We start from the raw sequence: 24,143 nt of genomic DNA, 5'->3' as shown, positions 1-24,143 counted from the left end.
TGACAAGATGAAAAAGAATAAAAGAACCAGGGACTTAGAAAAAGAGTGCTTGACAGTCATGGAACAGAAAAGCCTTGGGGGCTGGATTCGAACAAGAATCTCTCAGTACCAATTAAACTTCCGGTTAGAAGAGGCATGGGGTGGGCTGGAGTCCTCTAGCTGGGATAACCCCTGCCCCACAGAGTTTAATGCCTTTTGCCCAGAGCATACAACTCATTAAAGGTTGCCTCATCCAAAGCATCTCCATGACTATCCTGGCCACCGTAGCCCAGACAAACCTAATGGGCAACTTAAGAGACACTGATGGTTGATGTCAGGGTGCATGCTAGTTCACTGCTGGAATGAAGGAGTCAGCCTTCCAAGGGGAGCCGAGAAAAATCTGTGAAAGCTAAGGGACGGTGTTAAGAACCTAAAGTTGAGCTGGGCAATGCTGGTGCATGTCTTTAATCCCAGCACTGAGGAGGCAGAGGCAGGTAAATCACTGTGATTTAGAAAGCCAGCCTGGTCTACAGAGCAAGTTCCAGGACAGCCAGGGCCACAGAGAAACCCTGTCTTAAAAAAAAACAAAACAAAACAAAAGTAAAACACAGAATTTAAAAACTTAAGTTTGTTACAGGGCTCATAGAATGGAAGATTTCCTTTAACCCGTCTGGGCAAAGCTACCTCAAAGTTAAAACTAACGGTCCCCACCCGGGGCTCGAAGCTCCTTAGTCACGGGCTTTGCCGGCCATGGGTGTTGATTCTCTGCACTCAGGAACCAGGCATCTGATCGAGAGGCTGTGGCGAACCTACCTGGCTGGGTAGCCAGACTGTGAGGTGTATTGGAGGGGGGTCGGGGAGGGGAGGTCCTAAGTTTTTCTCCAAACCACTAAGTGGAGTGGACAGGCACCAGAAGGAGCTGGGGTGGGGCTGTAAAGCTCGGTTTCTTTTACGTTTTTTTTTTTTTATTGTTGTTGGTTCCCAACCGCCACAGAAGTTCTGAGTGGGTGGGGCCAGTGACCAGCACTCAGGCTCGCCGGGCACCGGGCATTACTAGCTGCGCGCACAGGTTGTGCTACCTGGTCTTGACCTTCCGGCAGCTCCTGTGGTCCCTTAAAGATTCAGCCCTCACGCTGGAAACCAATGAGTCTCCCCGACGTTTCGCGGCGAAGGAGCTCTGTGCCCCAAGAGCCTTCACCTGACTGGCCCCTGACACCCGACGCTCTGAGGCCTTCACCTTTCCCGAACCCGGTGCTACAAGCCCTCTACAGTTTATCCCGCATATTGCTCTTCCCAGCTTACTGGTCTCTAGACCAGTTGCTGGGCTGCTGGGCGCCAGTAACGCGATGCAGCAGCTTGGGGTGGCTCAAAGTCCTGGCAGGAAGTGGGGCGGCGTTGCTACCGCTGGTGGTCGGCCTACCTACGGCGTTGGTTGGCCTTGTGCTCTGGCTGCCCCTCCAGGTCTGGCGCCGCCCCTTCTGCTATCAGCCCCCTCCGGCGTGCTGGGTGTGGCCACAGCCCTGGCACCCGGCGGCTGAGCGCCAGCGCTGCTTTGTCTTTCTCACTGCTAATCTGTGCCTGTTGCCCCACGGGCTGGCACACTTTAACAACCTGTCACACAGCCAGCAGCGCGCGGAGGCTGTTGGGGCCGCACTGTTAAATAGCCTTCGATCGTCACAGTACAGGGCTACCGAATGCAGCCAGCCACCGCCTAGGGTGCCTGGTGGTGTGCTGAAGGCCACATTACCTATGGATTTGGATTTCGTGTGTCTGCAGGAAGTGTTTGACCTCCGTGCAGCTCATCGTCTTGTGCGCATCCTGGTACCAAATCTGGGCCCGGTGCTATATGACGTGGGCACATTTGGCTTAGTGGCCGGGTCACACATCAAGGTACTGGGTAGTGGGCTTCTACTGGCCTCGCGCTACCCGCTGCTGCGTGCCACCTTCCGTTGCTTTCCTAAAGCTCGTCGCGAGGACGCCATGGCCTCTAAAGGTCTATTATCCGTGCAGGTACGACCCCAGGGTGCGCTGAGCCAGAGCGGGGAGAGAGTAAACAATGGGTTTAACCGGCATGGAACTGTGGGTGGTGTTGCAGGTGCAGCTAGGCATCCTGGACCAGCGCCGCATCGTGGGATACATTCACTGCACACACCTGCACGCACCCATTGGTGAGCCCTGCAGGAGGGATTAAGATGTGGGCAGCCCTTCTTCTGTCCTTTGAGGGCAGTAGGTTCCTTAACTTCACCAACACGTTTGTCCCTACAGTCTCAAATGTTCTCTGCCCCAGACATCCCAAGAAATACCTGGGTGGTTTACAGACTAGGACCTGGTACTCTGGGCTAAGCCAACCTCATCTCTCCTCTTAGAGGATGGACATATTCGCTGCGAACAGCTTACGCTGCTGCTGGAATGGGTGGAGGAGTTCGAGGCTGAGAGCCGCCATAGTGGTGAGGCTGTAGCGTTCAGCGTCCTTCTGGGAGATCTAAACTTTGACAACTGCTCACCAGGCAAGAAGCTGGGGCAGGTAGAGCCAAGAGACCCAGCTCTGCCCACTAAGAAATGACTTTCCTCCACAGATCATGCGAAGGAGCAGGAACATAAATTCTTCGGCTGTTTTCAGGACCCCTGCCGCCTAGGCGCTTGCCAGGAGCAGCCCTGGGCCTTGGGTACTGCTCCTGGGGAGGAGGGAGAGCAGGTCTGCAGAATGTCTGTCTGCAAAGCTGCCTGCCACTGATTTCTGCTCTCTCCGGACTCTACAGGGACAATCTTGAACAGTTCCATGCTACGCCACTCCATTGCCAGCTCCCCAGAGATGCTTCGGAGGTAAGTGGAATCCTTGAGCCCAGGCACCAGTAGGCAGGGCCAGCTGGGAGGAACTGCCCTAGCCTTAGTGATGCCGTCCCTCTCCTAGGGCCCTGCAGCAGGAAAAAGGGCGCCGCCTCTACATGGCAGGACCCATTCGTGGCGATTACTCAGCTCAGTCTTGGAGGGGTCGGCGTCTGGATTATATCACCTACCGCGGAGTACCCGGGAGTCTCCTGAGTCCGGTAAGTGCCTGAACTGGGGGGCTGCGGGGCTTGCTCTAACTGAAAACCAACTCTCAGCTTGACACCTGCCCCGCAGGTGGCAGAGCAGGTGACATTCAGTACTGCGTTTGCCGGGCTCACTGACCACTTGGCTATGGGCCTGAAGCTTCAAGTTGTATGCTCCTGACAACTGGCGCACAGACAAGGGAATGACGACCATCATAGGGAGCGGAGCCCAATAACCATGCCATTCAAAGGATCTTTATTGTGGGGCACTCACACAGCTTCCTGGGTGCGACGGTACTCGTACACACTGCCGCGCTCTGGGAAGGCTGGAAATAGCGGGGGCGAGCCTGGTGGTGGCGCTGGGTCCTCCGGGTCTCCGTAGCCCCCACCCCCAGGCGTGTGGAGGCAGAACACGTCCTGGGAAGAGCAAGTTCAACACAGGTGTGGCCTTGTCCCAGTAAGGCACAATCACTCAACCACCCCGTTTCCGTTTGGGAGCCAAATTAAATTTTTTGTATCCTTGTTCACCACGCAGGCTCCTTCTCTTACCCCAGGGTACACGGTCACAGTTGTCTTGCCGCCCAAATTCACTGTGCGCCCATCTTTTCTGATCAGGAGGTTTAAGCCACGTGCACCAGGTTCTCCCCCTATAGGAGGAGAAGCACTGAGCTGAGGTCAAGAGAGGTAGGGGTAGGGAGACGGGGTTCTGGGGTGGCCGGGAAGAGATGGGGAAGCCACCCACCGTGAAGGCCGTAAGGCTGGAAGGCGCGGCGCTCGGTGAGCACAGACAGCAGCGCCTCTTCCCGAAAGACCATTTCTCGGACTACGCCATCACCTCCTCGGAAGCGGCCTCGGCCCCCAGAGCCTAGCCTCAGCTCAAAGCGGCGCAGGATAACTGGATACCTGTGCAGGTGAAGGGAACAGCGCATATGAGCACGGGCTCATTTCCCAGATCAACTGCCTGGCACCAAGAGTACTCAGCTCACCGGCTCTCCAAAATCTCTGGGTCCGTAATACGTGTGTTGGTCATGTGACTGTGAACACCACTGCGCCCATGCCAGCCAGGGCCCGCGCCCGCACCACCAGCCACTGTCTCATAGTAGCCCATTCGGGCATTGCCCAGGGTCACATTGTTCATGCAGCCCTGATAGAAGCAGATAACAGCATTTGGTTAGTGGGCGCATCCACCCCCACCGCTCTGTTTCTCAGACCCATATCCACTTTGCTCCACCACACCTGGGAGGCTGAACAGGCTCCAAAAGCCCCCAGAATGACATCCACCACTCGCTGAGATGTGAGCACGTTCCCGCCGACCACTGCTGCCTCTGGGGATGGATCCAATATGGAGCCTTTGGGAATTATGACATGCACAGGTGCCAGGCAACCCTGGTGAAAGACCGAGGTGATCAATTAGGGCTGGGAACTACCCACATTCAGCTAAAAATTCCACCACCTTAGGCTCTGTTCATGGGGCTGCTTTTGTTTTCAGGTAAGTCTCAGGGTGACCTCAGACCTACCCACCTACCTCACCAAACACCTTTACGAACCTGATTAAGTGGGATGTCACGGCCCACTAGACAGCGCAAGCAATAGATGAGGGCAGACAGTGTTATGGCTCTCGGGGCATTGAGATTGCCAAACACTTCAGACCCGGAACCACTGAAGTCAAATACCGCGCTGCCCTACCCCAGGAAAAAAAGGTGCAGCTATCAGCAATGGGCCTCACCCTAGAGGCCAGTGCCAATTCCTGCCCCCACTTCCCGTACAAGCAAACCTGACTCAGGTTGATCTGAACACGAAGGCAGATGGGAGAGCCATCGTCCATGTGATCCTTGGCAGACACCTCCAGGGGCAGGCCCCTGGCCTGCCGGGAAGTTCCAAAAGCCCGAAGCATGTCTCGCACGGCTAGTTCAGCGTTTGCCTAGTAGAAATAAGGTTCAGCCCAGCTGTCTAAAGGGTGGCCCACCTACCTTGGGTGCATGTTCCCGTTCCCAGGCCCACCTGAATATGGCCCATATAGGCCTGCACCACATCTAAGCCATACTGTCCAATCAGCTCTCCCACCAGCTGGATGCCTTTCTGGTTAGCTGCCACCTGGGCACGAAGATCCGACAGGTTGTCATGCAGGTTCCTGGTCCCACTACAGCCAGAGATCTTGCCTGGTGCCCGTAGGGCCTCTGTCACAGCTGGATGGACAGGGTCACAAACTGAGCCATCTCTCATGTCCTCAGGAACAGGTCCCTGTGCCTGCCTGTTCCATAACACTGGGCACTGGGAGCTCCCTACTGACATTTTGCTAACATGCCACACACACACACACACACACACACACACACACACACACACTTTGCAAACTCCTGGACTTTGAAGACTATAGGCTCCATCCCTCTGCTGAGCCCTCTTCTGCAGCCCAGCATCTAAAGCACCTTTGGCAAGCAGTTGTGCCAAAGACTTCCCTGGAGCTGGAGGTGACTTGGGAGAGGGTGGGTTCATCCCTTAGCAAGCTCACCCATCTGCCTTCCCCAGGATCCCCTGTTGCAGAGTATTGATGCTATGAACCCCAAGATTGTGTTATTTACTGAAAAAGCTGTTTCTTGTGTGACTCAGCTCTAGCAAATGCCTTTAATCCCAGCACATAGGGAGGCACAGGCCTGTAATCCCAAACAGTGAAGGTAAAATTTCTAGAAGGAAGTAGCCATGTTTGAAGGTGACATCTAATTTGAGCAGCAGACAAAGTGACAAATAAGAGAAAGATTTGAGACTGGAAAGATGGCTCTGCAGTTTAAGAGCACTGACTCCTTAACTTAAGACACACTGACTGTGTGTTTGGGAGAAGGAGGCAGTTTTACCAGAACAGAGAGACAAGCTGCAGAGAGAACAAGCTAAACACAGGTAAAGACAAAACAAACCAGGGAATGAGAAACCAGAAGATTAGACACATGAACCAAGTATTAGGCCAAGCAGAGCAATTCAGTCAGAGACCGAGAGAGAAGTCTGACTGAATCAGTCAGCTCGGAGAGGAGTTGAAGCCAGAACAAGTGAGTTGAACTAACCAGCCAGAGCTCAGAACTAGAAAGGGTGAGCATATTTAGCAGTAAATCTCAAAGGCTGAAAACATTCTAGGCCTAGAGAAGATTGTACTGAAGCTATATGCTTTGAGGACTAGGCCTAAAGGTTAGCAGACTTCAGGCTTGGTAATGACAATCACATCAGGCAAACAGAAGACGCTTTTACATTCCCCTCTATCTACATGTCACAGGAAAAGTCTGCCACAAACACACCATATCCTGTCTGCTCTATGCCCTGCCCACTCCACTGGCCTCCAAGTACTTCAGGAATACAAGGCAGCACAGGCTGAGATATACAAGGCTCTACACAAAATAGCTCTTGGTGCTCTTGCAAAGGATCTAGGGCTCATAACTGCCTCTAACTCCAATCCCCAAGAATCTTATGCCCTTTTCTGATCTCCAAGGAGACCTGCATACATGGTGCATACAGGTTGGTGTACTTAGGCAAACACATACACATAAACCCTATCAAGCAAGTCCTGTCTTCTTCCTGCAGGGTTACTTTTTAAGATTTTATGTATGTAAATACACTGCTGCTGTCTTCAGACACACCAGAAGAGGGCATCAGGCAACTACAGATGGTTGTGAGCCACCAGGTGGTTGCTGGGAATTGAACTCAGGACCTTTAGAAGAGCAGTCAGTGCTCTTAACCTCTGAGCCATCTCTCCAGGTCCCGCCCCACCCTGCAGTTTCTTATATCTAGACAAGGCTCCCCTCCTACTCTTGTAAGCTGTGTCGTCTAAACCTGAGAATATACCACACCTGGGGAAAAGCCCTCACTTCCCAGTCTCTGTCTCACCTTCTCTGAGGTCTACTGTCCATTTAAACTCTGCCATGTGAGCCACTGCAGCTCCCCATGGTCAAGGTTATCCTATGTGCCTATGGGTTAGCCACACTCTCTACCATGCCCTCTTCTCCTTAACTCCAGGATGCCCTTTAAGTTCTCAGACCCCTGTGACCTCAGACCAAGGCTGTCTCTCCCGGATTTTCACCTTATCTGTGGCTGTTCTATGCAGCTCGGTGCAAAAATCTCCATCCTGTAGCTATCTAAGCCTGACCCCACTATCTCCAGATTGTACACACCTTAGTTCCCAAACTTCCTTCCACCCTCTACCTTCTGGATGCCCACCATCTTTGAGGGTGACTGCGGCTGTTCCATCTGGCCACTATACCCACCCTCAGGGTTACTCTGCAGGTAGGTGTACAAGCAGACCATCATAACTCCAGCTGCTCCACTGCCCAGTTACTGAGACCCAGACCCAGCCAGCTCCCTGGGATTCTGTAGACTCAATACCCAGTGTCGCCTGCAGCAGTTGCCAATCTTGAAACTCCCTCTTCCACCTTCTGCCCCCTTGGGTGTCTTGGCCAACTCCCCACCCCAAAGTCACCTTTTAGGAGGTCATCTTTGGACAACTGCCCTGAGAGGTCACCACTGTATCAAGCCTCAAGGTAGGCCTGGGCTGATATTATCAGGACGTATCGGCTGTGTATCAGGATTCTGCCCAGCCCCGTCTCTGGTAGCAGCCACGCATCCCTGCCTGCCAAATCCTCACTGTGACCCTTTTCCGGCTCACCCTCTTCCTGGAAGACGCCTCCCTGGACCAGTTTGAAGGACAGAAAAACGGCACCCTCCTGTTGCAGTGTTGTGGAGTGAGGAGGCATAGAGCCCGGTGTGATACCTCCAATGTCTGCGTGGTGCCCTCGGCTAGCCACATAGAACACAGGCCTCGTCTGGCCTGGCCAAAACACCTAAGGGGTGAACAGCAACCATCAGGAGCACTAGAAACCTCTGTCCCCCTAACACTAGTCAAGGTGTTCCCCCTAACACTTTCTCACAGGTGTGATGACAGTCAGGTCAGGAAGATGGCTGCCCCCTGCACTGGGATGGTTGCTGAGCAGGACATCACCGGGATGGAGGTCGGCTCCTAAGTGCTGAATCTGAAACCAGGAGACACATACAGAGTAGGAAAGGGAGGTGAGGTCATGGGGCAAGGGAGGGAGCAGAAGGGAAGATGTCACAGTTACCACACCTGGAACTGTACTGTCTCTTGCATGGCACCCAGGTGCACAGGAATGTGGGGAGCATTGGAGACGAGGCCCCCATCTGGCCCAAAGAGGGCACAGGAGAAGTCGAGACGTTCCTTGATGTTGGTAGAGATGGCTGTGCGTTGTAGGATGCGGCCCATCTGCTCTGGGGGCACAGAGTGGCCAGGTGGCCCCATCACCCACATGTATAGCTCCAAGAAAGAGGCACAGGACCCACAGGGTCAAGGCCTCCTGGGTCCAAACCCAAGACTCAACAGTCTTTCCTGTGGCTTGGGGAAGACCAGGGTGACAGCATTCTCTCTTAAGCAGTAAGGCTGCAGCCCGGTGTATGGGAGGCAGCTTATAAAATGAACACTCCCTGTCCAGCCTGCCTGGGGTCACACTTCGACTTTCCTCCCTGACTGACGCAGCAAGAACCTGACCCCCAAACATAAACCCCTAGATTCCTGAAAGCCGGTGGGTGGTCTAGCCTTGAAGGATGGGCTCACAGCGGATGCCTGTGTTCTATCCCCAAATAGCTGAAGATCAAATGGCTCCTGGTGAGAAGAGAAAAAGACTTGCCCTGTCCAAAGCCGGCTCTTGCAGCATGGAGTACAATTTCAGAGCCAAGTCCTCACCACAGTGAGGATTCTGCCCTTCCCCTTGACACACGTCTGCCAGGTTACCACATGCAACAAGAGCCAATGCTGTCAGCTACCCTACTTGCATTTTTGCCTCCCCGCCCCACGTCCAACAGTGAGGAGCACAGCAGTGTCTACTCACCAGCAATGCTCATGAAGCGATGAGAGAAAATCGACAGCTGGATGGGGTCAAGCCTGGTGTCTGCCACATTAGGAGCCTCAGCTCCCACAGAAATGCGGATATCCCCTGTCTCAATCACCTCTGCTTGGCAACCTGGTTCTACAAGAATGGTGCTGGGGGCAGGAGGCACAGAGGAGCTACAGGAAGGCTGGCCACAACCTCCCCACAACCAGAGATGTCAGTACTCCACGCCAGGAGATACCCCAATGATGGACCCTCTGCCCTGCAGTAACCCCTCCAAGGCTCTACACATCCAGACTTACCTGTTGTTGTCGATGATAAGGCAGGGCCCTTGGAGCTCATGCCCATAGCCTAGTTCTCCCAAAAGGTACACGGGAGTCTCCTGATAACCCCCTTCAAAGTAGCACTGGGTCACCTGCAGGTGTGGAGTGAGCTGAGTTCCCAGATCATTTTTACTGAGGCCCCTCAACATGGCTGGACCTCCCCATCAACCTTTGTCCCCCAAGGTCCTGAGGATGTAGGTTGACCCACCTTTTCCACATGGGGAGGTCCACTCTTGATTTTGGGGGTGTCCTCCAGCTTGAGTCCACTACGGCCAGTTCCCCTCACACGCACGTCATCTACCACAACTGGACGCTCAGGAATGACGAAGCCAAACTCTCTCATGTACCTGCACCCACCCATCCAAGGGAGCAATGAGGGCGAAGCAACCAGACCACCAGGCCACACATGCTGGACTCACAGGGAGTCACATATACCTCTCAACAAATGCTGCTCCAAAGTCACCAGCACGGGGTGAGCTGGCTGTGGCTGGATGGTGATGGGCAGACACCATTAGGGCACAGTCGGTGCCTTGGTAGCGAAGATGCAGGAAGCTCTCTGTGCTGATCTGAGACCTGTAGGAAGCAGGTTGGGGTACTTACCCAGTAGTATCTGAGGGTGCCTTTCCTGCTTCCTCAGGCACTATGAGATCCTTGTCCTGAAGATTCAGGAACATCTGGGAAGCCATCCGGTGGTATACCACCAAAGGGGAGGTGGAGACAAAGCCAGCCCTGTGTTCAGTGGTCCAAGGGAAGTGGTGATACCTAGGGAAGCCCTGGGCCTGCAAGGCATCCACACACTGCTCCTCCAGGCGGCTCAGTCTCTGGTCCAGTTGTGCAAAGGTTTCAGGTGTGTAAGACAGGGAACAGGGCTCCTGTGCTTCATGAACCACATCTGCCAAGGCCAGCCCCAGTGCTGACAGCAGCCCGCTGTGCCTGCAGAAAAGGGTGGCACAGCAGTGTGGGGACAATCCTCAAAGCCAACTCCCTCAGCCAAAGGCACATTTCCACATGCGGACTCACCTGTGAATATGCACAGTGTCCATACCCAGGGCCCGGGCAATGGCACAAGCATGCTGCCCCCCAGCTCCTCCAAAGCAAGCCAATACGTGGGCTGAGGGGTCATGGCCTCGTGCCTGGCGATCCAGGAAAGGTCAATAAATAGTCTTTCATACCCTTGACAGCCCCACCCCGCCCTGTCCCATTTCTGTTGAGGATGGTTCTGATCAAAGATCAGGAATCTGTGTTTACTGATGCTGAAGGTCCTAGCCCCCAGTTGGTTTTTGATATATATCAGTAAAGATGCCAGTGGCCAATGACTGAGAGGAAAGAAAGAGGCGGACCTTCCAGGTTCCCCCAGGCTAGGTGAGAGGAAGAGGATTGTGATACTTGGGGAAAGAGAAAGAAGGGAACACAGTAGCGGAAGGAGAAAAGCCAACCAGCTATGTGAGTTTCCAGGTAGGTGGCCTCTGGACACTTCCCTGACTGGGCCTGGGGCTGCAGGGGAAGGATTAGGAATGCCCAGTCTTTTCAAGATTAACTGGTGTGTGCTATGCATTTCTGTTGGTCTGAGAGAGTATCGAGCAGGGCTGGGATAGACAGGTGAGGGTGGGTAGAGGGAGCACACCTGTGTGAGGGCACGGATAGGCCGGCACATGGCTTCATTGGCAACACGCACAAACCCCATGGCCACCTCCTCCAGACTTAGTTGGGAAGCTGGGCAAGGTCCATTGGTCAAGAAGCTGTTGACCTCAGTGGCCACGGCCTCTAGAGCCTTTCGAGAAGCCTCGGGAGACAGTGGCTGGTCTTCTCCTGGCCCAAAAATGCAGGGGAAGGAGGCAGGCAGCAGGCGACCCAGGACCAGATTAGCATCTGTCACTGTCACAGGACCCCCTGGGAAGAAGGAAGAGAGTGTGGTTTGGAGACTAGAGATGCATGGATGGGCCTAGAACACCGTGGGCAACAGCACGGCAGAGGCTAGCTCTTACCTTTTCGGTAGCAGGCAGGACCCGGGTGGGCACCTGCTGACTCGGGACCAACCACAAACAGGCCAGACCTTGGGAGATAAAAAACTGGAATTAGATGTCCGGAGGACAAAAAAAAAAAAAAAAAAAAAAAAAGCTGAGACCCGTAACTGAAGAGATGGGAGCTGACCTGAAGAAGAGGCGGGAACCCCCTCCAGCTGCCACCGTGTTGATGTCCAGCTGAGGGGCCTGGAGGGTAACACCTGCTGTGCTAGCCTCAAAGACATGCTCAAATTCTCCAGCATAGCGGCTCACATCTGTGGATGTGCCTGACGGGATAAGATGCTAAGAGTCACCCCCAAGACCGGAGTCCCCAGCATCATTTAGGTCTCCCGTCACACACCCACTTCAGCCTTCATACCTCCCATGTCAAAGCCAATGACAGGCTGGCCACCTTCCAGCTGGTAGGTGGTAGCTGAGTAGCCAACCACGCCACCAGCAGGGCCAGAGAGCACAGCCCGGGAACCACTGAAAGCATCCATGGGCGCCAGGCCACCATCAGAGCGCATGAAGAGTACTTGCACATTCTGTGGACGGGGAGAGCGGGCAGTGATGTGCCAGTCGGGTGGTCCACAGCCTAGAGCAGGGTGGTCCACAGGCCTCACCTTGAGCTGGCCCTGGAAGCCTCGGCGGAAGCCCTGCACATAGCGCTGGATGGTAGGAGTAAGGTAAGCGTCGGCACAGGCTGTATGCCCCCGGGGAACGATCCGTACCATGGGCATGGTTTCCGAGGACAAAGAGACATGCGTGAAGCCCAGCTCCCGGGCCAGTGCGCCCACCTGCTGCTCGTGCTGCGCCCACCTACAAGGAGAACACGGGGGGGGGGGGGGGTTGGGCTCTGTGCCTCCCACCCAACACCCTTCCAGCTTTCCTCTGGACCCACAGGAAACGGCCCTGACTGACTCACGTGTAGGAATGCATGAGCACCACTGCCAGACTGTGAATGCCCCGAGATAAGAGCCCCTCCAGCTTCCCTCGCAGGGCTCCCAGATCCACGGGCTGCTGTATCTCTAGCAGGTCCCCTGTACGGCCTAGAAAGAGCCCATAGCCGCCCCGTTTAAAAGTTGCTAGAATCTGCCTACCCCCAAGGACCTCACACGGGCGGTCAGCACCATCGCACCTTTGACAGGAGAGCTGGCACCTGGTTCTCCACGGTACAGCACCACTCGCTCATCCACTTCCAGCACCTCCTCATACAGTACCTCCGGCATCGGCACAGCCTGAGGGAAAGCAGAGGCTCAGAAGAGACCCAGGCCTGGGGGTTCTGTGGGGGTCCTGTGTGATGTGGCAGTACAGGCCAGGGGGTGTGTCCTAAAAAGCTAGGAAACAGTCAAAATGGCCCAGCAAGGTCCACCCAGAAGGCTTCTCTCTGTACCCAAGCCCTTAAGTAGGGTAGAACCAGCACCCTACCCCGCGAGGGCAGCTTTTTCCAGGAATTCCAAGGTGAGACCTCCAAGCTTTCACCCTGAGTAGTGCTGGCTTGAACTGGCAAAGTATCACATGCCAGCCCAGAAGTATGGGGACACAGGTCCTGCCAGCAACGCTCAGCCTCCTCTAGGCCTATCATCTAGTGGACTTAGCCACCATTGCTTCACAGACCTCCCCACCGGGCCTTGGCTGGGAGAGAGGAAAAAAGGGTGCACAAGCTTCGTCTAGTGCCCAGTTGGCATGGGAGAGCTCACCAGGTCAAAGAGGTCTGGGCGGGCCTGAGTGCCAATATGCAGCAGGTCTCGGAAACCCCGAGTCACCAGCAGTGCCACCCGTTCCCCCCGTCGTTCCAACAGTGCGTTGGTGGCCACGGTGGTACCCATGCGGATGCTGGCAATGCGACTGGTGTCTAGCGGTCGGCCTCGAGGTAGTAGCACTCCCTTCTCCTGGGGACCACAGAGTTTAAGACCTAAGGTTGGGGTCTCCCTAACACCCCACACACACACAGCCACCGGCCTTGGCCCACCTGCTCTAGAATTCGGCGGATGCCCTCTGTGGGTGCATCTGCATAGTTGGCAGGATCCTCTGAGAGCAGCTTTAGGACACGCACATGCCCTCCTGGGCACTGGGCAAAGACATCTGTGAAGGTGCCACCACGGTCGATGGCAAAATGGAAGCGCCCTTCTGGGCTGCCCATGATGTTGAAGCTGGAGTCCAGTAGTGGCTCTTCAGCCGGTAGCCCTGGGAGAACTGTACAGAAGAGCTTGTCACTGGGAGTGAGGGGAGTTGGGGTTATGCCCGAGGGGAGCTAGTTTCTAAAAGTCTGGGATGGGAAAGAGATGGATTCCAGGTCTAGGAGGTGCCCTGAAGAGGAGCCATAGGGTAGCTCTGTGTTTGGCAAGAGCTGCAGGACCCAGTCATAGGGTGGCCAGAGTCAGAGCCGGGCAAGCCCATATGCCAGTCCAGTGTCCCCGTGGCACAGGTCTGAGAGTCCTGCTGCCGGAAAGCCAGTACCTGGGTTAGAGGTAAAAAGGACCCCAGAGCCCTTTCGTGCTAGAGGAGCCTGGGTTCTTTCTGCAGGAAAAGGCACTCGAACTAGGGTGGGCAGGTAAGAAATCGCTCCACTTCCCACTTTGCTCAAGTTTCCCCAAGCCCAGGCTTTATAGGCACTGGAACCCTACAGAACCCGTACAACGGTGGGGCGAGGCTAAAAGGAGACCAGGAACAGCAGAGCCCTGAGGGGAAAGGAGAAAAGGCGGTAGCGTAGCTCAGTAAGGACTTGTGCACAGACCCTACCGGTGGAATCCGCTCTTGTGCTGCTTGTGCTCTCCCGCGGCGCTTCCCTCAGGCCCTACCCCCACCTCAAGGAGGGGCCAGTAGAAACACACCCCCCACCCCACCCCCCACAGACACACAAGCCTGGCATGCCTGGCCCTCAGGATTACGTAAAGGCGGGCCGGGCCGGAGAGCACCTCCTCCTTCGCCCAGAGCGATGCACGGATTGAGAGACTCAGTGGCCCTTGTCAGCTAGGGGCGGACCCAGCGCTTTGGCTCAAGGGCACCTTGGTTCTCGGAAACTGCTGAATCTCTCTGCAAGTTCTGGATCACCGAAAGTGGGCGCCCTTGATACCCACCTAAGTAACTGGTTGCACCCTAAAAGTAACATTTCTAATGAACTCAGACTGTTCCCCAGAGTGGGAGGACCCGAGCGAGGCAGGAGATTGGTTGGGTGGAAAGGACCCAGCAAGGAACAATGGAAGGTAGGAGGACCTCTTATTCAGCAGCAACTGCACAAAGAACAAGAGGCCTCTGCACACATCCCTCAGTCAACCCTACAGTAAATGGCTAAGGACACCTAAACCTGACGTCTCTACTGTAAAGAGACCAACAGACATCTGGAACTGGTGTCCCTGCTCACCGAGGACAATAGGACAACCTCCCTGTGTCCTCTACTCTCTTGTTTATTTAGCCAGCCCTTAAGTGGGCCTAACTCGAGGAGAAGAAAGTGCACAGACAGAGGAGGCCCCAGGACAACCAAGACTAACAGGCAAGGAGGGTCAGGACTGGTTTCTTGCTTTGCTGTTCCTTGAGGGGTTTCAGCTCCAGGAAAGCAGGTCTTTCTTACTAGGCCAGCAGATCTATTCTTTCTAAGATTGAGTCCAGGGAGCCTCAATTGTGCTGGCTGGAAGTCAGGGCTTCTGCAGGCAGGGCAGAGGCTGGGCTCAAGTCAGGCCTGAGCCATTTAACATCCAGAGTGAAGAAGTACCAGCAGATGAAACTATCAGCCCTGTGTTGTGGTGATGCTGCCCCACAAGGGTGGCTCCTGAGGAGCAGACAGCTTCTGAGACTATAGAAAATCAATTGAACCCAAAGACCTTACCCCATGTGCTAGGCCTGATATCAGACAGCTTAGGGCACACACACCCAAGCCCCCCCCCCATCCCCCAGACTAAGTGCACTGCTGGCTCTCAAGGAATTGTAGGCTCTGGGCTACATGCCACACTTCAGGCAATGCCTGATGCCCCTGGGCATTCCAAACCTGCCCTCATGTCCCTTTCTCATTTTGAGGATGCCAGAGTAAGGCCTATGGTGCATATCTCAGTGAGACTTTCATTTCAAGAGAGAGAAAGAGAAAGCACCCAGAACCAGGAGACAGTCTTTTCTCAAACTCTCTGCCTTGCGAGAACCTTCTGGTACCCTCTTTCCTCTGTATCCACTTAGGGCATTTGCACTAACCATTCCTTTGCTGGGAAAGCTTTCCCCAGCCGTGTGACTCTTTCTTCATTCCAGCTCTGCTCCATGTCACTTTCTCCTCTCCCCCCTCGTGGGCTCCCGAGACGTCATCCCACCCTTGTCCCTAGGCTTGCTCCATCTCTCTCTACTACCTACCACCAGCACCCAACGAAGAACAGGTAGTCACACTCCACAGGACCAGGGTTTTGCATGACTTTGTTCCGCTTGGGTACGCGTTGGATAAGAGAGCTCTGAAGGATGCCCGTGGCTCACCTCTCTTGACATCCTTGAATTTGATCGTCTTACGTTTCTGCAGCCTGGGAGTGGCAGTCTCTTCTGACAGGAAGCTGGAGCTACAGAAGCTTAGGCTGTTGCCCCTGTTCCTGAGGACTAGCTTTAGCTCTTGGTTTTCCTGGATGAGCTGCACCAGCCGCCGCAGCTCCTCATTCTCTTGGGCCAGCCGCTGGATCTCCTGTCGTAGGCCCTCATAGCTGCTCAGAAGGGACATGCCCAGGAGCAGCACAGCGGCTAGCCAGTGGTCAATGGACTGGCCAGGAAAGAGAGGCTCTGCCATTGTGAGGTCAGCATCTGACCCCACCTCTGCATTACAAGATGGCTAGGGCCTAGTCTTCCTGTCTGCAGCAGGTTACATCTGATTTCTGGCTTTGAAGGACCACCAGAGATGGCCAGACACTGCCATAGGTCTTTGGATTTCTTTATTAAGCTCTTCCTGGAAGATGGAAGATTCTCTGGGATGACCCAGTTAAGGTATGTCATGGAAGATAATTCAGGCATCTCTACCATTCACCCAGCACTGGTCCCTGGCTACAGCCCCTTGGTCACCATGTGAGATTATGGATCTGGGCAAGTGGTTGTGATGCCTAAATCCAGGGGTTGTGCAGCATCTAAGGAGGTTGGGGGTGGCTGGGTGTTGGAGCTATGCTGCAAGGGTAGTGGGTACAGCCTTGGTAGACTGAGGAACTCAATCGGCACATGGGAAAGAGCTGGTGGCAAAGAACTGGACCAAGCAGCAATAGTCTCACCCAAAATGACAATGGATTTTTCTAAATCCAATGTAATTTTACACTGGACTTTTATTAAAGACTTCCTCCCATCCAGTTTGTCTTGTAGAATTATAATTCTATGCAGTCACTTTGATTCTGTGACCTTTTCTTCATTATTATTATTTGGTTCATGTTTCCTTTTGCTTGCTTGAGGAGTGCAGCTTTCACTGGTTAACTGATGGATTCTCCAGGGATTTCCCTTATACAGCCCAGAAAGCTCTGTCAAAGGTGCTTCATTTGCAGTAGAGGAGGGGTGTGCTGGCCCAGCTGGTACAAAGTCAGACAGGCCTCTGAGGAGGGAGTGAGGATGATTATTGGAAAGACAGAAAAAAATGATGCAAGAGACAGATAATGGAAGGGCTGCAGGTCATTACCACGCCAGCAGCAACTGTATTTCTCACACCTTCTTGTACTACAGTAGCCTGGGAAGCAAAGCCACAAGCTGACAGAAACAATTTTGCTGAAATGTACACAAGACATTTGCTCTCTCACACACAAAAACACTCCCAATTCCTTCCACCAAGGTCAATAGAATCTTCAGCCCCTTGCCTCAAAGCACCTCTTCTTATCCCGTGCCTCAGCAGGCCGGGGGGGGGGGGGGGGGATCTGCCAACAGACCCTGACCTGCCCTGACTCTGCCTGGCAGGGAGATTTTGTTCCCTCTCTCTTTTCCCCTCTTCACCAAAGAAGCAGCAAATGGCTCCTGACAGGTGGGGAAGAACCACCTAAAGATACACAGTAGACTAGGCACCATGCTCCTTTTCTAAGATATATTTACTTTTCTTATACATGCAAGAGTGTTTTGCCCGAATGTGCTTAATTGCACTGAGCACATGCCTGATGCTGTGGAGGCTAGAAGAGGACCCTAGACCCATTGGAACCATAGTTCCAGGTGGTTAAATCTCCCATGGGAGTTCTGGGAACTGAACCCAGATCCTCTGCAAGAACAGCAGATGTCCTGGACTACTGAACCATCTCCCCAACACCAAGTAGTGACAATTTAAATAGTTCTACAAGGAAACAACCCTAGCCCCAGGAAACACAGAATAGAACATTTCAGACAGTATAGATTTTACCCCGGATGAATGGCAGGCCCAGTGAATTGAACTCCTCGGCAGACATTTTGAATATAGAGGCAGACAGACCCTGGTAAAGCTTCTGCCATACATCCTATCACGGTCTTCAGATCTGTGTATTGGGTGGCCTCAAGTCTCACAATGATTAGCTTATGTCATCTGTGCAGCGGAGGGATGCCTGCAGATATCTCAGGTCTGTCAGACGTCGTTACGTGGCCCCTTCAAAGACAGTTCTCTTCCCAGAAGAGACTCAAGGGTGGAAAGAGGTTCCATAAGAAGGAGATGGTTCCTTGTTAAGTGTTCGATGGAAAGGCTAGGGTCTTCTCTAGAGGCTGACTCACCAGTGACAACATGTTGAAAAGGCCGACAACTTGGCTCAGAGGGTGAAGGCATTCAAGTTCTGGCCCCACAGGGTGGAAGGGAGAACTAACTCCCCAAGGTCGAAAGCTGTCCTCTGACCCCCAGGTGTTAGCTATGACATTCGCGTTCCCCACCCCCACCCCCAGAAAGAATTAAACATTTTCATATTGAAAAGCAAGGCTGCAGTGAAGTGAGTAGAACATTTACTTACCCAGAATGCACTTATCACTCTCAGAGGCAGGGATCAGCAGTCACACCCCCTTCTTGGCTACCTAGGGAGTTCGAAGCTAGCCTTGGGCTGCACAATGTAAGAAGTTTCAAATATAAGTTTCCCTGTCAAGTATTATTAAGCTTATGTTTAGGGCAAGGCATTAGGACCTTTTTGTCTTCCTCACCTGTTCCTCCTTCTTGTACTCTTGCTAAGGTCATTTCCAGGTTTAACTAGAAACTGATCTCCTTGATGGAAAATCCATTGAAAACTACCCTGCTCTATTCTAGGAACCAAAGGTCAGGATGTCCTAGTAACTCATTTTGGCCTTTATTAAAACTGCTGTGAAATGCTCCTCCAGCTGGCTACCCACTTAGCTTAGTGTCTGTTAAAACTGCTTACTTCTGCAAACCCTCCCCCACCGCAATGGCTGAGATGCCAGGATGTGGTTTCAACCTTTAAAACCTCCATGTTCTAGTCACTCAGGGCCATGCCTACCTCCAACACTTGGGTGTGGTCCCAGATGGCTGGAATAAAGACTCTCAATTGGCTATACACTGTGTGAGCAGCCATCTCTGGTGAGCTCTGGGGAACCCACTTCGTAACATTTGCTAATGTTTTAATTTTCTTCACCCAGGAATACCATTGTTTATTCAAAAGCCCAAAGTCTGTTTTAGAAATCCAGTGGCTTAGAGCAGTGAGCTTTCTCTCATTGTATCAGTAATATCTTTCCTCTTCCTCCATCACACACACACACACACACACACACACACACACAGACATATACACACACAGACACATACAAACATACATACACACACATAAATACACACACAGAGAGAGACACACAAACAGACAGACACACACATACACAGACACACATTTCTGTGTAACCCTGGCTGTCCTACAACTAACTCTGTGTACCAGGCTACCTCCCAAGTGTTGGGATTAAAGCCATGAAACACTTAAACCATTACCCAGTTAAATTAGCATTTTTAAACATTATTTTATTTCTTAGAAATAGAATCCTGTGGGCTGGTGAGATGGCTCAGCAGCACAAGGCCCTTGCCAACAAGCCTGACAACCTAAGTTTGGTCCCCAAGACCTACAGGTTGGAAGAACATCTACTCTTGTAAATTGTCCTCTGACCTCCTTGTCTGCCATGGCACTCATGTGCCCCCTACACATACACACAGAACTACAAATAAATAAATGTAATTAAAAAAAATTAGAGAGAAAGAAATGGAATCTTGCTGGGTTGCTTAGGCTGACCCCAAACTGCAGGGTGAATGAAAAAGAGAAATAAAAACAGGAAGGGAAATGACCGCTTCTAGGTAGGTGGAGAAAGTTTATTGTAGATAAAGGGGAGAACATGGCCAGAGGCAGACACATCTGGGAGAGTCCAGAGTAGACGTGACCTCGAGCTGTAGAAGGGGGGGGGGGTGGGAGGGGAAGAGAGACTGGAGAAAGGGGAACCAGGTGCAACAGCCAAGTAGGCAAAAGGTGAAAAGAGAAGCTGAAAACCAAAATGGCTGGATTATATGGGGAGGAACCTCTGGGGAAAGTTCAGACAAGTCGCTGCTGGGCTGGAGATTTCAGGGTAGAGGGTGGGGTATGCCAGCCTTACTCTGCAACAAGTAGGAACTGAGGGATGCTGGGAGAACCTAGTGGCTAGGTCTGATTCCATATGATATGTTGATATGTTAGGCAACTCAAAAGTTTGTTCCAGGGTTTGAGACTTAATACTGGCCAGGTAAGTGTTCCTATCTTCATCTCCTGTTGCTAGATGAACAGGTTTGTTCACACTGTCCACCTGATTTTTTTTTTTTTTTTTTGTTTTTTGTTGTTTTGTTTTTTTTTTTTTTTTTTTTTTTTTTTTTTGCAAGGCAGAGTCCATGCACCGAAACTAGGTAGGGAACTAGATGGGTTCACATGAACTTAAAAAAAAAAAAAAGATTGATTGATTGATTGATTGATTTATATGAGTACACTATAACTGTCTTCAGACACACCAGAAGAGGGCATAAGATCTCATTCCAGATGGTTGTGCGCCATGTGGTTGCTGGGATTTGAACTCAGGACGCCTGGAAGAGCAGTCAATATTCTTAACCACCAAGCCATATAGCTCCAGCGCCCCACATTAACTCTGTATCTGTAAATTTCCCTGGTCCTTCCATGCCACAGCAATGGGGGCCGGTTTTTGTTAGCTGAATTGCTCTAGGACTAGAGAATTCGATAAAACGTGTTTGGTATGCTCCTGGCCTTGACCTTAAGAACTTTGTCAGGTGGAGGTCCCTCATCACGGTTGGGTGACCCTTTCACTCTGGATTTTGGCCAAGGTCATACAGCAAGACAAAAGAGTTTATAAGGTCTACAAATAGTCCAGTGGTGGTGGCACAAGCCTTTAATTCAAACATTCCCAAGGCAGAGGCAGGCAGAGCTCTGAGTTCAAGGCCAGCCTAGTCTACAGATTGAGTTCCAAGACAGCCAGGGTTATATAGAGAAACCCTGTTCTCAAGAAAGAAAAAAAAAAATGAATTATGAAAGCTTTCAGGAGGGCTGGAGCGATGGCTTATCAGTTACAAAATTAAAAAAAAGAAAAAAGAAAAGAAAGCTTTCAAGACTTCCTTTCCTGCTCCCAGGGATAAAGAGTAAGTTTCACTCTGGGAAGAGCTGAATTTATGAGTCTACCATCCTTACATCATCATCTTACAGAGTAGGGACAGGGGCCTCATTCTGGGAAAAGAAATCTTGTTCCCAGTGTCACATGGAGCACTTGGTGCAAGGGGGCAGATGAAGGGACTCCCTACCTCCCAGATGCTGAGCTCTGGCTTTATTTGGAAGTTGACATTGGATAAACTTAGGCAGGAGGACACCAGGAGACAATGGCATCCTCAAGGAAAAGCCATCAAGCAGAAAAGTGTCAAGCCACTAAGAGCCACACCTGCAAGGTCTCAGAAGGAGCCAGAGCCACACAGCAGATGTTTCCGCTGCTTATAACATGCCTGTGGGAAGATGGAATGTAGCAGGTGAAAAGCCAAAATGACCTCGGGCCAGCTGGTGCACTACCAGTCTCTGTAGCTGATCTAACATCCTAATGAGGATTAGCTAAAACTCTTGGAATGTACTGTTGTGCCTGCCATCCGCCCACCCTGAAGCTGAGGATGCTGTGAGAAACATCTCACGTTTTCCTTCCTTTTCTTTTTTCTAAGATTTGTTTATTTTATGGGGCTGGGACAAAATGGTGCCTTCTAGACATGCTGGCCATTGCCCTCACACGCACAGCAACTGCGGTTGGTTGCACAGAATCAATTTCAGTACGGTTTGGGGAGGGGCTCACGAGGCCCCATCCGCAGCTGAGAAACTGCTGGCAAATCGATGTCTTGGGGTGGTGGTGAGGAACAGCAAGTTTTCTTTGGAGATGTGGCTTCTAGTAGGTTTCCCAGGCTCCAGTGAATGGCCTTACACCTGTGAACACATGGCCAGCACTAACTAGATTCAGGGGGTTACTAAAAGAGAGGACATGAAGTTGCAAGGAACATGTATTAAGGTGGCATGGGGGAGGGAAGATCTGGAGGAGGAATGGGGTGGCAGATATTATCAAAATATGCTATATAGGTGTGTGGAATTATTGTCAAAGAATACCTTTCAAAGATATAAAATATGTGGAGGTAACTCTAGGGTTTGGGAAGTGCCTGAAGGAGGATCAGAAATTCAAGGTCATGTTTTACTGCATAACAAGTCTGAGGCCAGCCTGGGCTATAAGGGATTTTGTTAAACAAAAAAAATTAGCTTGGTAGCTCAGTCCTATAATCTCCTCACTCAGGGGGCTGAGGAGTACCTCAGTATCAAGTACCAGGTCAGCCTGGGAACTAAAAAAGTGAAATAAATAAAGAGATAAAACAACTGAGTCTCTTGGCAACAAAAGGTTGATTAGCTCTAAATGTCACTCACCTCTGGCAACCTTCTTCTGTATGGAAGAAACCAAAATAAAAGTATTTTCAAATTGTATTAGTGGGAGAAGGAGGGAGCACCTTCATGGAGGCAGTGGGGGGGGGAATAGGATTGGTGGAAAGGGGATAACACCTGAATTGTAAATGCAGAGAATATCCAATAAAAATATTGTATTAGTAAGATTTGAGACAGATTGCCCAGGGATGAGTCTGCCCTACTTGAATGGGAACAATTACTCCATGATATTAACTGATGTTAAACCACAAGAGTACTTGAAAGGGGTATGTTACAGGCTACTTCATTATTGTTCATAGAAAACCTAATTGTTAGCAGAATACACAAGTTCAGAAAGATATTGCTTTGGTCAGATGCAGGTAGAGGAGTATCCTGTAGAGATGCAGTTTGGGTGTGCCTTTAAAAACCTCCATAGATAAGGATGCTAAAGAACGGAAAGTTACTGCCTAGTTTGAGGCTAGGTGCTCTATAACTCAAGGCAAAGTCAAGGGGGTAGCCTCCTATGGGTGAAATGGTTGGCCTCTACTGACTTGGCTTGGAGCCCCCACCATGATGGTGACAGGGTTCATCCTGCTGAGAGTGTAGGAGAGGAGCTAGAGACTTCTTTATTGAACCTTTGAGAGCCCTCTCTCTCTCTCTCTCTCTCTCTCTCTCTCTCTCTCTCTCTCTCTCTCTCGGTTTCTCTGTGTATCCCTGGATGTCCTTGAACTTACTCTGTAGACTAGGCTAGCCTCGACCTCAGAGACCATCTGTCTCCCTCCTGGAAACTGGGATTAAAGGTCTACTCTGCCACCACCGCCACCGCTACCAAGCCACCACCACCCAGCAAGGGGGTTACAATCTTACTGAGCATCTAAGCCTTGTCTTTCTCTCCCTCTTATGTTTGTTTTTTACTCAATACAACCACGGATTGACTCATTTGGACACTTTACATTCTGTTCATTTTAAAGCTTGCCCTCTTCTCTGAGGTTCAATAATAAAATTACTCCCCTGCTTTTTTAATAACGGATGCTTTCTATTACACTGGCCTCCCTGACACGCATAATTAAGGATCATTGCCCCATCTCGGGATCTGCAAGGTACCTTTTGCCAAATAAAGTGGATGTTCCTAATTCATGTAATTCAGAGCTATATGTCTTTGGGACTGTGATACAGTCTCTGGCAGTTTACATGTAGGACAGACTGGAACACTACTCAGCCACACAAATCCCTGGGAAAACACGGGAGTCTTGCTTACCTAGGACCTTAAGCACAACTGTTTTAGTTAGGGTTTCCATTGCTGTAAAGAGACACCATGACCAAAGCAACTCTTATAAGAACAACATTTAATTGGGGCTAGCTTACAGGTTCAGAGGTTCAGTCCATTACCATCAGGGTGGGAAGCATGGCAGTGCCCAGGCAGGCATGATGCCAGAGAAGCTGAGAAATCAATATCTTGTTCCGAAGACAAACAGAAGATTGACTTCCAGGAAGCTAGGAGCAAGGTCCCAAAGCCCATCTCCATAGTGACACATTGCCTGCAATAAGGCCACACCTACTTCAACAAGGCCACACCTACTTCAACAAGGCCACACCTACTCCAAGGCCACACCTACTCCAACAAGGCCACACCTACTTCAACAAGGCCACACCTACTTCAACAAGGCCACACCCACTCCAACAAGGCCACACCTCCCAACAGTGGACTCCCTAGGCCAAGCATATTCAAACCCTCACAACAACCTTTCACCCTCGGTGGGGGAACACCAACCTGTGCTGTCCCAGGGGAAACTTCTAGCTTCCTAAACAGTGGGAAGACACCAAGAAGTGACATCAGAAACTGTATACTGTGAAGGAAGTGGAATTCACACTGCCGATCTGGGCAGAACAAAAATCGAAAACAAAAGAAGGAACAAGCCCGAGGAACCTGACCCTGAAGAATTCAAAGTTGCAGCAAGGTATCTAAAATTCCCAGTTTCGGACAAAAGAGGATGATCCATACAAAGCAGCAGACTAACTGGACTCCTGTGTAGGGGCCCAGAGTCTGGACTCAGCCAGACTGTCAAAGCATTGCTCATACAGAGGTTCATGGACA

General features: G+C 51.6%; 2 protein-coding genes across 3 annotated transcripts in view; one reads left to right on the top strand and one right to left on the bottom strand.

Moving 5' to 3' along the window:
- Window positions 1-1,122: 1,122 nt before the first annotated feature.
- On the top strand, window positions 1,123-3,213 carry LOC308438350 (sphingomyelin phosphodiesterase 5; the record flags this gene model as incomplete). The annotated part of the gene is made up of 7 exons (XM_080939720.1): window positions 1,123-1,989; window positions 2,075-2,147; window positions 2,346-2,486; window positions 2,556-2,645; window positions 2,739-2,802; window positions 2,891-3,026; window positions 3,103-3,213. The coding sequence occupies 7 exons, from the start codon at window positions 1,123-1,125 to the stop codon at window positions 3,190-3,192; spliced, it is 1,461 nt and encodes a 486-aa protein (XP_080795846.1). The 3' UTR covers window positions 3,193-3,213.
- A 51-nt stretch (window positions 3,214-3,264) lies between these two features.
- OPLAH (5-oxoprolinase, ATP-hydrolysing) overlaps window positions 3,265-24,143 on the bottom strand; it is a 33,625-nt gene continuing 12,746 nt past the window's right edge. The window contains exons 1-27 of one of the 2 annotated variants that reach the window (XM_080939258.1): window positions 13,956-13,990; window positions 13,186-13,409; window positions 12,914-13,105; window positions 12,352-12,451; window positions 12,139-12,262; window positions 11,837-12,032; window positions 11,593-11,758; window positions 11,362-11,500; window positions 11,196-11,263; window positions 10,835-11,100; window positions 10,231-10,343; window positions 9,973-10,143; window positions 9,646-9,783; window positions 9,419-9,557; window positions 9,190-9,302; window positions 8,888-9,039; window positions 8,110-8,270; window positions 7,916-8,017; window positions 7,654-7,828; window positions 5,013-5,197; window positions 4,786-4,932; window positions 4,559-4,693; window positions 4,248-4,397; window positions 3,998-4,155; window positions 3,754-3,914; window positions 3,561-3,658; window positions 3,265-3,428 (exon numbers count right to left, since the gene is read on the bottom strand). In XM_080939258.1, the coding sequence (XP_080795384.1) occupies window positions 3,282-3,428; window positions 3,561-3,658; window positions 3,754-3,914; window positions 3,998-4,155; window positions 4,248-4,397; window positions 4,559-4,693; window positions 4,786-4,932; window positions 5,013-5,197; window positions 7,654-7,828; window positions 7,916-8,017; window positions 8,110-8,270; window positions 8,888-9,039; window positions 9,190-9,302; window positions 9,419-9,557; window positions 9,646-9,783; window positions 9,973-10,143; window positions 10,231-10,343; window positions 10,835-11,100; window positions 11,196-11,263; window positions 11,362-11,500; window positions 11,593-11,758; window positions 11,837-12,032; window positions 12,139-12,262; window positions 12,352-12,451; window positions 12,914-13,105; window positions 13,186-13,356 (3,867 nt within the window). In that variant the 5' untranslated portion in view covers window positions 13,357-13,409; window positions 13,956-13,990 and the 3' untranslated portion in view covers window positions 3,265-3,281. Of the gene's footprint in view, window positions 3,429-3,560; window positions 3,659-3,753; window positions 3,915-3,997; window positions 4,156-4,247; window positions 4,398-4,558; window positions 4,694-4,785; window positions 4,933-5,012; window positions 5,198-7,653; window positions 7,829-7,915; window positions 8,018-8,109; window positions 8,271-8,887; window positions 9,040-9,189; window positions 9,303-9,418; window positions 9,558-9,645; window positions 9,784-9,972; window positions 10,144-10,230; window positions 10,344-10,834; window positions 11,101-11,195; window positions 11,264-11,361; window positions 11,501-11,592; window positions 11,759-11,836; window positions 12,033-12,138; window positions 12,263-12,351; window positions 12,452-12,913; window positions 13,106-13,185; window positions 13,410-13,955; window positions 13,991-24,143 lie in introns of those variants that run through there. The other variant, XM_080939259.1, reaches the window with a different exon arrangement.

The sequence above is a fragment of the Micromys minutus genome (genome assembly GCF_963924665.1).
Source record: "Micromys minutus genome assembly, chromosome: 27".
In the NCBI taxonomy this organism is placed as follows: domain Eukaryota; kingdom Metazoa; phylum Chordata; class Mammalia; order Rodentia; family Muridae; genus Micromys; species Micromys minutus.
Note: the sequence above shows the minus strand (reverse complement) of the source record. Positions and strands in the feature narration are given on the sequence as shown.